At 43.5% G+C, this 13,810-nt stretch overlaps 1 protein-coding gene across 4 annotated transcripts in view; it reads right to left on the reverse strand.

Annotated features, from left to right (window-relative positions):
- Positions 1-13,810, reverse strand: part of plxnb3 (plexin B3) — a 92,250-nt gene continuing 78,440 nt past the window's right edge. For all 4 annotated transcript variants that reach the window (XM_040022623.1, XM_040022625.1, XM_040022624.1 and 1 more), the window contains 24 exons: positions 12,939-13,041; positions 12,720-12,856; positions 12,461-12,637; positions 12,217-12,382; positions 12,000-12,131; positions 11,156-11,260; positions 10,905-11,066; positions 10,586-10,737; positions 10,229-10,329; positions 9,796-10,013; positions 9,475-9,653; positions 9,299-9,365; positions 8,883-9,029; positions 8,723-8,803; positions 7,543-7,621; positions 7,267-7,370; positions 7,073-7,160; positions 6,730-6,896; positions 6,131-6,291; positions 5,888-6,035; positions 5,728-5,792; positions 5,503-5,578; positions 5,335-5,409; positions 1-4,030 (listed from right to left, as the gene is read on the reverse strand). In XM_040022623.1, coding sequence (XP_039878557.1) covers positions 3,926-4,030; positions 5,335-5,409; positions 5,503-5,578; positions 5,728-5,792; positions 5,888-6,035; positions 6,131-6,291; positions 6,730-6,896; positions 7,073-7,160; positions 7,267-7,370; positions 7,543-7,621; positions 8,723-8,803; positions 8,883-9,029; positions 9,299-9,365; positions 9,475-9,653; positions 9,796-10,013; positions 10,229-10,329; positions 10,586-10,737; positions 10,905-11,066; positions 11,156-11,260; positions 12,000-12,131; positions 12,217-12,382; positions 12,461-12,637; positions 12,720-12,856; positions 12,939-13,041 — 2,995 coding nt within the window. In that variant the 3' untranslated portion in view covers positions 1-3,925. The remainder of the gene's footprint in view (positions 4,031-5,334; positions 5,410-5,502; positions 5,579-5,727; positions 5,793-5,887; positions 6,036-6,130; positions 6,292-6,729; positions 6,897-7,072; positions 7,161-7,266; positions 7,371-7,542; positions 7,622-8,722; positions 8,804-8,882; positions 9,030-9,298; positions 9,366-9,474; positions 9,654-9,795; positions 10,014-10,228; positions 10,330-10,585; positions 10,738-10,904; positions 11,067-11,155; positions 11,261-11,999; positions 12,132-12,216; positions 12,383-12,460; positions 12,638-12,719; positions 12,857-12,938; positions 13,042-13,810) is intronic.

Below are 13,810 nucleotides of genomic sequence, written 5' to 3' on the forward strand. Positions count from 1 at the left end.
AACTGTTAAAATTATAACTTTATTTTTACATGATACAAATTGTGTTTGGCCTCCTGCCTTTTCACAATAAAAGCACATTTCCATTGCAGACTGAATCATCATCATCATCATCATCCTCAGACAGGTATTTACAGGCACATTTACACACTGTTAGCAAACTGTACACAGTCAGTAGAAACAACTGATCCTGGAGTTCTTTTATACAAACCCTTAAAGTTTCTTTTATTTATTTTTTATTCCCTTATAGTAGAAAAAAAAACAATTTCGTAACAAACAGAGCTCAACCAATTAGAGCTGAGGATCAAACTGTACAGAGATCAGGTGACATGCGCATCATCACTGACAAGGCAGGTTTTAAGCCCCGCCCCTCACCTTTAAAACAAAAGAAAGAAAATTATACTGAAGAAGCACCATAAATCTGCATCTGCATCATCATCATCATCAACACACGCATGCAGAAATCTATTGTGACCGAAGAACTACAACTACGGGTCAAACACAGGCTCAAAAAGCACACAAGCAAAACACAGAGTCAGAAATAGAAGAAGAAGAAGAAAAGTCCAGCAGGAAGAACTGGGTCAGCACAATCTGGTTCAGGTCTCTGGTTTGGTTCAGTTCAGTAGCAGGGACCATCATCAGAGTCCACCTGCTAGGTTCAGTCCAGCCAGAGGCCATAAACACCGGGGGCACGCACCCAGTGTCGTCAACGCCATCCACAAAGACCAAGACGACACACTAACAGCTGAAACATCACGGCTGCCTTGAAGACCCAGCTGTGACGTCGAGCAGAATCCAAATATCCCGAGAGATGTCGACTCTTTAAACCGGGATCTGGAATTTACACGACCCTTTAATCCCGGTATGTGCAGTGAGTCCGGATCCTCGAGGGCTCCGACCGTTTTTGTGCTATAAACATTACAATACTGATGAGAACGAGAAAGCATCCATAGATTTAAAATGTGGTACTGGATGTGAACAGCCCAAGACCTGAAAGCTCTGTGGTTGGTGATTAAAACCACGCAGGGCATCAGCAGCATCCATCTACCCAGTAAAAGTGATACTGGTGAGATACATGCACAGATAAAACCCACCCCATCCACAGCCTGTTCACCCTGCTGCCATCTGCCAAGCAATGCAGGAGGATCCAGCGGTGCACCACCAGATTTCTTTCTTTTCTTCCTTTTTTTTCTTTTCTTCAGGCTGCTGAATTCATCATCCATCCTTTTTTCATTAGTAGCATGCAGCAGCTACGTCTACAATTTCCTTTTACCACCGTGTGTTGGGTAATGGTAATAAAAATGAGCCTTCGATCTCTTAAACTTCACTCATTAGATTCGGGCAGATCTGATATCAGAGCTGTAAACTAACACCTGTCACGTGTAGCTCAGCAGATCTAAAGTAGATGAAAACGGCTACCATAACAATGGATGTGGCAGCAGCCGGTAACAACCGTGGCACGACACCTGGACCAGTGTTTCAAGTTACTCGTAGCTTCGTTCTTGAAGTACACAGCGTCCACCTAATGATAAAAAACATTTTTAACAGTTGCAACTCAGCAGAAATGCTGGGGGACATACACGCCAAGCAGAGAAAAACAGGAAGCTACAATCGCCACAATCTGTGACCTGAAACAGCAGCCGAGCACAGTGTGGTACGTGCTGTTTGTGCTCAGGGTTTGTGGCTTTACTCTGTTGTGTTTGGTGGGGGTGGGTTCTTCTGGCATATTGTCAGGGTTTGTGTAAGTTGCTGTTGTTGTTTTTCCTTCCCTGGTTCAATACAAGTTAAGCATTTAAACTGATTTATTTTCCCAATGAGCAGGGGGATACATGATCAATAAGGCTGCTGTCAGAACAGACAGCGCCACCTAGCTGCAAGAGTGAAGGCACAGCTGGGATTAAATAAGTATAAATAGGACTTACAGTATGTACACACAATAAGTTAGTAACTAGCTAGCACACAGCCACTCTTTATCTCTTTATGTCGCTTACACAAACACACAGACACACACAAGCACACACACACACACACACACACTCTTTAACTCCTCCCACAGATTTTAGATTGTTTTTTCAGCAGGTTTGACTTCAATGTTTCAGTTCAACATTCAGTGTGACTCCAGTCTCCGTCTCCACCACTGCCTCCTTTCACCTGCACAATACTGTCTAAATTAAGGACATCAGTCATTCATAGGCTGGACTTTTGTTCAATTTCTTCGGTCCTAAGAAGCTCCAGCTGCACTCTGAGAAGCCTTCAATCACCTAAAATGTTCCAGCAAGCGTACTAGCAGGAACAGGGACTGAAACAAGACAGAAAAGAGCTTCAAGGGTTCCTTTCAAGGAGAAAAGAGTTAAACAGTTTCTTGCACACAATAGCCATAGTGACCTGCTTCTTAGCTTGATTATGGAGTTACAGGAAAACGGTTATAAACCCTTCTGAATAGACAATTCAAAAGGGTTTATTTATAACATTAAAATAATCTATGAACTTTAACAATTAGAAATAAAATGACATTAGAGCACATATCCTTCAATGCACGTCAGCAATAGGCAGGGAGAGCAAGATAAAGACCCAGCACAGGGCAGAGCAGACATCAGTGAAGACATATCACTTTGATGAAGTCAGATGCACCATGAAAGGTGAAGCTGGGCTGCAAAGCAGCTTGCACATCAAAGCAACTGCGGGCAGGCTGAAGCAGTTAAAAACATGCTGACCTACCAGCTGATGTGGGTGAGGACTGTGGCTGAAGTTTGCAATTGTGGTGTGTATGAGCATGCATGACACCCACCTGATTCATAACTACTTCTGTAAGTGGTAAAAGTACTTTTTCCTTTCAGCATATCAGAGTGGAGAGATGCTGCTGAACACATCTGGTGAAATCAAAAGGATTGTCTAGAGTAAGGGTTTCCTAAAATAGAAAGAGAAGTAGAGCCAGCTCCCACTTTGGCTTTGGGAAGCAGACACCCTGTTTACTTTGAAGACTAAGCTTCAAACTCTCACTCTTCTTAAAGCTAAAGTTCAGACTGGATCATTAGTCTGGGACAGTCTAGGAGAGGACTGTCACACTGGATGCTGTTACCACTGCAGTCCCTTCCATGGAGTCCACAGTTTAAAAAAAGATGTGGATTGAATTTGTTTTCTTCTCTGACAAAGATCCTCACTTGGTCACATTCAGCACTCGCTGGTTTAGTTTCAAACTAAATCTAAAGCTGCACTCATACAAAACAGATTGATGAAGCAGTCTGGACCCACACCTGTAACTGAGGAAGGCTGGAAGAACTGGGACCAGCAGGTCACTGTTAATGAGAAACTGGAGTCACGCTGAAACGTGGTTTAAATGCTCCCTGATTTTGGTTCTTTTATTGCGCTTCTTAAAACTCCGCCCAGATCGGCAACATCAGAGCTGCTGGTTTCAGTAGAAAAGGCGAAACTTACAAACAGCACGTCTGCGACCAGGAGCTCAATAATCAATACATGAGAATCTGAGTATTTCACTTGTGCTTTTTGACTCACAGACAGTAGAACAGCAGGGATCTCTGGGAAACATAGTGCAAGGCAGCAGGTGATGGTGATATTCCCTGATCTAATTGGTAAGATTGTCGTTCTCCACCACAGGCTGGTGTCAGTCGGCGTAATGCGGCTTCAGGTTTGGTTTAGGTTAGTTTAACTTTAGTTTCAGTGCTGCTGCTCTGTGAGGAAATCTAAAGACCTGGGATCTCCTGAGTCGGACTATAAAAGCTCATATATCCTGACACACACACACACATACACACACACACACACACACACACAGATGCACACAGCAGGAAGACACAGTGCCACAGCAGTCCAGTCATTTCCACTGCTTCAGTCTTTGTAAAGATGTTTCTTATGATTCTTCATCCCCATCCTCCATCATCCTCCTCTCCTCATTTAAGATAAAAACACATCAGAGGTCCGTGACCTTGTTCTCCACCAAGGCGGCGACCTGCTGCAACCGATAGGCCAGCTGCATCTTCTGCCCTGAACTGTCCTCCTCCAGAGACATGATGATCTGAGCAGAAGACACAGTACAGAGAGTTGGACAAGTGCAGAAGTGTAAGATTAGTCTAGAGAGCTGCTAATAACCAAATACATGTTTGTTTCTTTTTTTGTAATCTGTCATTTTAACCACTGGATTGCAAAAATGCAATGTAATCTGAATACTTCGTGATTTCTTCAGAAGAAAAGAGTGCACCTGTTACCAAGTATTTTATTTATATACTACACTTAATGCACTGCAAATGTATATAAAACATTTGTAGTGCAATTAAAGTGCTAAGTGAGAACTTACAGGTGTTCACAGTAAATAAACTTTATACGAACTATTCAGACACAAACTGTTTTTTAATCAGAAGACTTGTGGAGGACTCACATATTGTAGTATAAGATACGTTTTCCCTCAGAACTACTTTTATATTTTATTTTTCCTATAAATAAAAACAAATAAAATGGCTATTTTTTCACAGATTATCATGAAAAACAGATAATGATCTGGCAGCGTGACTTACTTGGATACACTGACTTCAACATTTAGATTTATTTAGAAACAGATGCTGAGATAAAATCAGATTTACTGTTCTGTTTCTTTTCTTGTAAATAAAAGAATTTATTTTTTATTTTATTTTATTTTTAAAAAGTTATCAGGTAAACCTGACAATGAACCTGTAATCTACTTACAATTGCTTAAAAAAAAAAAGTCAGGGCTGAAAATAGATTTAGTGAGAGGTGAAAATGCCTGTCAGACGATCCCATTCTTTACTGTTTTTATCACTTTTATATAAATACCATGTAGCACTCTCTCACAGTATAAGGCCCTCATTAATAGGTGGCACCTTTATTTTAACTATGTTGCTTATTTATTGTAGACTCCATTATTTTTATTTTTATCCTGCTGCTGTAACACAATATTGATGCCACAAGGGAAATTAAAGTATTAAAGTATCCATCCATTGATCCGTCCATCTACATTCATCCCAATAGCATCCAAGCCATTACCAGCCCATAGCCTGTGTGTGTGTGTGTGTGCGTGTGTGTGTGTGTGTGTGTACATGTTTAGACATCTATGTGAGGACAGAAAATTTGCATGCTACTAAAATTGTGGAGACCAACAATCACTTATGGGGACAAAATACCCATTCCTACGAGTTTGAAGGCATGTTTGAGACTCAAAATGTGGTTTTAGTGTCAGGTTGAGGGTTAGGGTTAGGCATTAATTTTTGATGGTTAGGGTTAGGGGCTAGGGAAAGCATTATGCCAATGAGATCTCCTCACTAAGATATAAAAACGTGTGTGTGTGTGTGTGTGTGTGTGTATTACCTGATCATAATATTTGTTGATGTACTTGTAGAGCTCATGGAGAGCCACAAGATTGTTCATTTCTGATGCAAAACTCTGGAGGCAGACAGGCAAAGACAGTTTTAACATCAGTTTTTCTTACAGCTGAATTTCAGTATTTCAGGTTCTGTTCAGTCTGTGTTTACTGACCCCAGAAAGTTCAGTCAGAGTGGAATTCATCTCTTGATAACAGCCTGACGCAGCACTGTGGATGTCACTGTAATACCTGAGCGCATACACAGAAAGTTATCAGTACTGCGGCTCTCGGGCTCAAAGAATCATCAGCTAAATTAGATCTTATCTTCCCCACAGCATAAAAACAGTCTCTCTATAGTGCATTATGAGTTAAACAATGGGGACAAGAAGCTGTCTCACCTTTCCACCAGCTGTTTGTATCTGGGGATCTCTCTGGCGTACAGCAGCTTGTTTACAGGCGAGTCCTGATTGGAGAAAAAGTAACCATGAAGCCTAGAAAACAAAATCAAAAAACCAAAACCAATACATAGCCAGGCTGAACAAGAGACAGAATTTTTACCCGTCCCACTTTGTGCTCAGAGGTGGTGCAAGAGTCTATGAAGGTCTGAGCGATGACAGACAGAACGGCGTCGATGCTGTCGGTCACCTGAACGTCCAGAACGAACTGAGGGTTCTTCAGGATGTTGACCCAGAACCTAAGAGGGAGACTGGAGGGAGAAAGACATGGGTCAGAGAGAGGGAAAGGGGTGAGAGGGTTGTGGGAGTTGAAAATCTCGATCGGATAACCAGATGTGTGCCTCACCTGTTGGTCTTCCAGATGTGGACAGTTTCTGGGTCGTCAATTCCATGTTTCTCAGCCATGTCGTCCAAAAAGTCGAAGAAAAACCTCACGGCGATCGGAGGAGGACGCTTTGTACTGAGTATCGCCACAAACACGTCATCCACAAACTTTTGCAATGTCCCCTAGTGAGAGACAGAAAAGTAAAGCTGAAGGACAGATAGCCAGGCGGTCAGTTCTCTGGCGTGTATTTGTTTGTACTTATCACATGGCAAGGACAGCTACCTGATAGAATGGAGACCAAACAAACAAGTCTGCACAAAGATAACCTTAAATTTAACAGGTATACCTGTAAAGGTTTTAGTGTTTATCCCACACACCCCTCAGACCAAGAGTTTGTCTGTGGAGGTGTGTGGTGGAGAGTTAACTCTTTACCGCCCCCTAGTGGTAAAAGATGGTATGGCAACAACACACACACACTAATATCAGAACACACACACACACATCTATTTTGCGCATATCTCCACCATGTGAAATTAATTTGCTGTTTAACCTCCAGAATCAATGGTGCCCACAATGTCTGACGTCCCCACAATGCCTAAAGGTAAGGATATGTGTGTTACCTTCATGGACAGCAGCCTGGTCAGGTAAATCTCTGGGATGGCCTTGGCTCTCTCCCTCTCCCTCATACTGCTCTTTCTGTGTTTTGGGATTTCAGGATCTTCACTGCTCTTCACCAGGTGCCATAGACGGAGACCCTCCTCCTCCTCACCCTCCAGCATTGGCGTTTCTGCAGCCACCATAAAGAGACGGTCAGCCACCATGTTTTGGTGTAATACTTTTACACAGAGTTTTATTTTTCCTCTTTTTTGTGCTACATTAATTTTAATCTCTGGGAGTATTAGATTTTAGGGTTTTACATTATATTTTTAATATTGAGATATTCTGTTAAGATGTGTTTCTTACTCTCTCCAGTTTGGAAGACCTGGTTGACTCCCACTCCACCTGAACTTTGAGAACGAGGGATGAGAGCGACTGTGGCGCCGTCGGGAACCTGAAGAACCAAAGAGCAGAGAACGATGTGAACAAGGAGATGGACAACTGGAAGGAGGAGCAGAGAAGGTGGTGATGGTGGAACACAATTGGCCAGTTGTTTTCACCTTATAGTGCTGCAGTGTGTTGAGTCGTTTCCAACGACCTTGAACCACTGCTGTGACATCATCATCCGACAAGGTCAGATGACCTGCTTGGCCTGAACGCCACTCTATTGACAAAGAAACAGGTACATATGAGCTGCCAGTCTGGATCTACGGATATGATGACACTATGCATTCTCAGATCCACTAACCGAATATTTAAAACACCCACTAATGCTTCGGCCAATTTAATCTACTTTCAGCCATCTCATACAACAGATAGGTGAGACAGGTGTTTACCGAGGTCAAGACTGTCAGCTGATGGTCTCTGAGAGAATGGAGCTCCTCTGTAGACCTGATCCAGAATCTTATCTTTCACCTGAACACAAGCAGACAGCAAAGTGACAAAGGTATTTAGAAATCCCAGTGGAATTAAGAATATAGACGACTACTTCTATGAATCTGAAATTAAATGCTGCAGTGAAATTTTGTATTGTAGTGCAACAGAAAGAACATGCCACCAGAGGGCACTTTTTATCGATGGATCGATGTAGCTGAGCTCAGTGAGCTGTGAAAAATAGCGAGACTGGGAGGGGCTTACATTGCAGAAGGTCAGAAAGGTGAGACAAAAGATGGCAATGCTAGACACTGCAAATGCCACTGGACCCTTCGGCAACCAGAAACAAGAAGGTAGGCATTTTCCCAAAGAGTAATTGCCTAAATGAAAACTCTAAAAGTAAGAAAACTAGTCAAAGGTGGCTAACTTTAGCAGTTACTAACTGCAGGGGCTTTTCATTGCAAATGAACACTGCAAATGAACACACACAGTATTATTAGTATTATTAATATAACCAATACAGTTTAGATAAAATAACACTTTTTTTAAATCATCATTTAACACCTGTTCCGCCTTCCAGCTTGCAGGTTTACATCAGGACTTCGGTTTTGACAGAGTACAGCTGCCCTCAGTTGCAGCTATACGGGCTGTAGCCACTGATTAATAGCTGCTTGCATGACCTAACAGTTGTCCCTTGATGAAACATCAGTAATTATTAAATCATCTATTATTTCTTATGCAGCAGCAGATGGTCGCAGCAGATGGCCGCCCCTCCCTGAGCCTGGTTCTGGCAAAGGGTTCTTCCTTTTAAAAGGGAGTTTTTCCTTCCCACTGTCACCCAAAGCGCTTGCTCATAGGGGGTCATATGACTGTTGGGTTTTTCTCTGTATGTATTATTGTAGGGTCTACCTTACAACATAAAGCGCCTTAAGGCGACTGTTGTTGTGATTTGGTGCTGTATAAATAAAACTGAATTGAATTGAAATTATGCCAAGCAAGGTTTATTCAGCTAATCAAATATATATTTGTAGCCACAATAACTTCTATCACCATCACATATCACTTACTATCATATGCAGTATAACCAAAAGGTGTGAAGGCATTAAAAATAGACACCGCCCTACCATACAAACAAGCATGTACCTGTGTGATCGTGTCGGTGTCGAGCACTTTAACAGGACATGGCTGAACTTCGACTCCGTTTTTCACCAGCACTGTCAGAGTCTGAGAGAAAGAGATGACTTGTCATAAATGAATCAGTGATTCAGCTGCAGATCAGTGTGATGTCTGTTACTCTGGTTACCACTGAGCAATATTCAATGTCCTCCCGCAGCAGGTGACTGTCATTGAGTGTTCGTTTGGCTTTTCCCGTCACAGCATCCACCGGCCCTTTGTCCACCTGATACTTTATGGCTCTGTAGAGCATGTAGAGAGGCTCTCCCGCCACCTCCTGATAGACAAAAAGAGCAGCGACCAGGTGGCCAACATTATGCATGGTAGTGTTATACCCAACACTGAGACAATCTCGCGTTTTTTGATTGGTTCTAATTCACAACACTCAAAAAGAAATGTATCAATCTCTGGATACACTCTGCTGAAATGTGAATTAACAATTATGGCAAAAGAAAAATGGACTACACCTCAATGATTCTACTGGGATGTGGTCAGGGACCTGGTGAGATGGGACAGGCAGTGGGACAGAGCCAGAGAGACAGTTACCTTCAGGAAGGAATAGAGGCAGATGGACATCCAGTTGGTCAACATCTTCTCAACGACCGTCTCTGTTCTGAAAGACAAACAGGCAAGCCAAGACATCAGCAGGACAGACACCTTTAAACCTGAAAAGACTTCCTGTTGAGTTCTAATGTGACTGAAGTTGCTTTTGCTTTGCGTACCGGCGCAGCATGAGTTTGGGGTTCTTGGCAACATACTGCTGCACCAGGTCCTGCAGCAGGCTCTTCATGACTTCAGTGAAGTATTCCAGTTTGTCGTGCAGAGCCATGGTGAGCAGGCTGGCCACGTAGCCACGATCTCGCTGGGAGAAACCCTGCTGGGCCTCCAAAGTGTGGATGAACTGACACACACACACACACACACACACACACACACACACACACACACACACACACACACAGAGGCATATAGAAAAAATGTCACCTGTGAGTCTTAGACGTCATATGACCATTCTCCTGCCTCCTCCCACTATCTCCACTCACCCTGGTGAGGAAGAGTCTGTTATTGAGCAGGTTGTTGAGCTGCTGCAGGCCCTGCTCCACAGTCTGCCTCCTCGACTCAGGCAGATCTAGCTGACGACTCAGTGGCGCCGTCTGCTGGCCAGGGAAGAAAACTCTCTCTGCATATATCCTGTAGTCCAAGAGGGGGACTCCTGGTCCTCCCACATCACTGCTCAGATCCATCATCTCTGTCATCAGGTCTGAAGGACAGGAGGTATACGAGGAGCAAATGGCAGCTTGAGATTTCAAAAACTTAAAGAGTTTAAATTTAAATGTATCCAATCAAACACAGAGGGCTCAGTAAATCTTTAAAGTTTTAACATTTTTGGGCAGATCTGCCATCAGGAAATCCAGATGAATAAGAAGTCCAACACAATATGAAGGTTTGCAGTTCATTTAAAATGTGTTTTCATACCAGTGAACTCTTTGCGGCACTGATCTCCCACGTTGATCTCCAGAGTTTCTAACTGCAGTAAAACCTTTTTATAATCTCGGAGAGCCTGTTTACTTTTCCTCCTGCACAAAGCAAAAAACAACAAAACAAAAACACTGAAGATTAATGATGAGATGAAGAATATTCTCATAAAAACATTGAGTCGACTTTTAAAATGTCACTGCAGACAAAAATGAAGTGATTGTCCTTTTTGTTTTTTAAGCACAAAAATACAAATAAAGCGGTTTGAGAGGAAACAAAATCCAAAACAAGATGTCACAACAGCACAGGAAAGTCGCCTAAAAACACACCTGGTTTCAGACACAGGTGGATACTTACCTGTACATGAGGATGATGACCAACACTGACAGGATGATGACAGCTGCTCCTGCCCCCAAACCGATCTGAGCAGCCAATGGGACAGCAGGCAGCAGAGAGTTGCTGTCGTACTGAACCAATCCCAGGTCCACTTGCAGGTTTCCCATGAAAACCTAACAGAAGACATGCAGACATGCAGACAGAGAGTGAAAAAGGCTGAGTGTGAGAATGAGTAAACCACTGGCCCTTGTATACCAACCGAGCTGGAAAATCCCTAAAAAGCATCTCTGCCTTGGATATGAATCCCTGTAAAAGCCAACAGCTCAAAACCAAAGATCACCTTGAGGCTAGGAAGTTCATGGCTGTCATCCACACTGAGTGGTTGGACCTCTGGAGGGTCACAGTACAGGTGAGTACTGTCCAAAGTTTTCACGTCACACTCCTGATCTCCAAGCCAAGCCTTCACTTCCTCTTTGGACATGGCTCTGGTCAGGTCCTGGCCCTGACGGACGAAAAGAGACAGAAACGGAGGTTAAATCTGAATTTATTCCGTCTGCATGGCTCAGGATTCACGTACGACAGTTGCTGTACCTCCACAGCGATCACTCCTCCAGGTTTGAAACGGAACGGCACATCTAGATTTTCTCGGTTGATTGGAAATAAAACTGGGTTTGGATAGTAAGTGAAGCTTTTACCCTGGAAGACAGACAAGCAGAGAGACAAAAAGGTTTTCCATCAAGCATTAGAAGTGGAAAATTGTTCAGTAAGGCTTCATTCACACTGGATTCCTGTCTGTCAGGCAGGTTTCAAAGCACGTATGCCTCATTTTTCAGCCTCGGGAATAATTCCAGTTAAAATCTGCTTTTTTTTAATCTCCTTTTATTTAAAACCCTTTCAGTCCCTTCCTTTTCTTTTAAGTAAATTGCTATTCAAATCCCTCTAGAGCCGCATCCTTTATTTTCAATCATCTGCATCCTTTTTTTATGCTTTTATATTTGACTATGTGAAAATTAACGAAGTGGAAATTTTTGTGGGGCTCTGCTAGACGTTAGGGAAGCAACGTGACAACATATGCCCCATTTGTTCATATTAATGCGTCACACTGTGTTTAAAGTGAAGTAAAAAATTAGGCTTTGATAAAGAAATGCATGTGTGCCGCTTCACTCCTAATTCCAATAAATCCATACAGCAGCCCAGTATCACCCCTTAAAAAGTATTTGAACTGACAAAATTCAGATTTTGGAGATTTAATCTGCTCCTGTGAAAGCAGCAGAACTGACTCTGAGCAGCTCCTGTTCGCAGTGCATCGTGGATGTACGATCAAACGTCACAGGACCAGACGCTGAAGAAAACTGGACGAGTGAAGGAAGTCATCAAGGATGTATTCTCACTATAATCCACCCTGGTGTTTGACCCTTTTAATCATGGGAGGTACCTTGATGCTCTCATAGTGGACTCTGACGTTATCAAGCTGAAACCAGACGCCCTTAACTTTGACCTCTGGGTTCACTCTGGGGGTCGGGCAAGTCATCTGAGAGGACGACAGGATGGAGCAGCGCTCTGATACCTGAGAGGCAGACGGGGAGGTAAAACAGGCGTGAGACAGGCTAAAAATTTTAAAAGCTCGTCTCCGATTGGTCCGTTTGTCTTACCGTTGTCATGGTGCTGTTAAAGACGAGCTGCTGCTTGGAGGTGAGAAGAGCCAGTCGTTTCTTCCGTTTCACCCTTTGTACCTCTAGAGGCTCCACCCACACAGATATGATTGGCTGCTGCACCACATCCAGGTTCCTGCCCTCCACTCGTATGACACGCCCACCCCTAAAACGGTCAGCAGCTAATTAGCAGGTGTGCGTGTGTGTGAGGATCGAGTGCAGGTGTAAGGCGACTGGCGCTTACGCGTAGAAGCTCTCGGCAGGTATGGCGCTGGTGATGACGGGGTCTTCGAGGTAATGGAAGGTAACGTTTGGAATAGTCCGCTCGGCTTTACCAAACAGAACCCGAACTGGGACGAGACCCGTCCGATTGCTGGAACCAGTCTGACACACCAGCTGCGTGTCATTCACCTCTTCAACTCTGAGAACAGGCGAGGAGACAGAAAGTCAGGCAAGTAGTAGTATTGGTGCTGCAGTACCAGAAGCCGTGGCGTTGTACTTACATGTAGCAGGGCTGGGTGCCCAGGAAGGCGCTCAGGTCAGACGTCTGCCCGGTGAGCAGCTGTCGTCCTTTGATGGTCAGCCGGGTTCCTCCGGAGACGGGACCTTTATTAGGAATGAGATCCTGCAGCAGGGGATCCTGAACCACAACACGTTAGACATCAGATATACCTTTATACTGGTGACCAGATACCACGTAACACTGGGCTACTCAGTCTTACCTGATAGGTGAACATCTTTGTTGACCTCCCACGAGTTGTTCCCACAGTAACCAAGATGGGCCCTTCTTTCTGCTTCCCACTAGGCTGCAGCTCGCACACAACCCTGATGCACACACACAAACACACACAGAAAAAGCAAACATGAGCTTGTGTGTCTCCATGCAGAGGAGGACAGCTACACTGGCGTACCGACTGTGGAAGATTCCTATTGGTGGAACAACACTGGGAAAAAAACAACTTTTGTTTATTCCTTTGAGCTCTGAGTCACCATAACCACATCCCAACTCTTCTGACGTGTGTCACTTATGTGTGTGTTTATCTATTTATCCAGTGACTGTTTTGGAAACTCAATTTTCAAGGTCAAAATCACATATTCTGATAACATAGCCCTGCTATAAGACACACTCGACTCACTGCAGTCTGTCTACACCTACACGACAGATGTCACACCTCAGAACCTGATTGGTTCCACACTGGAATAGAAATGGAAAAAGTCAACTCAGGAACCAAAGTAACCATCCTCAGAACTTTCTAGATTTTTAAACTGCTGTAGCAGTCTCATCCTCACTCTTTTTACTCTTTAAAACATTTTCTTTCTGATTAAGATAATAGTTAGGGCTGGATCAGGTGACCCAGAAGTACCTGTGCGACAACCATATAATAAACAAGCCTGGTTAAACCCTGTGAATCTCATTTATCAAATGCACTGGAGCATCCTTCATGGAAGCAAAGGAGATGACGATAACCCACAATTCAACGAGTGCACCATAAGACTATTAATGAAAGCAAAGATAAAAATATCTGACACGATGATGGAGGCCAGCGTGTAAATTACAGCTGCGGCTTCCATCTTTTACAATAATGCATATGCT

This window comes from Simochromis diagramma, unplaced genomic scaffold (assembly GCF_900408965.1).
Source record: "Simochromis diagramma unplaced genomic scaffold, fSimDia1.1 OVJJ01000308.1, whole genome shotgun sequence".
NCBI lineage: Eukaryota > Metazoa > Chordata > Actinopteri > Cichliformes > Cichlidae > Simochromis > Simochromis diagramma.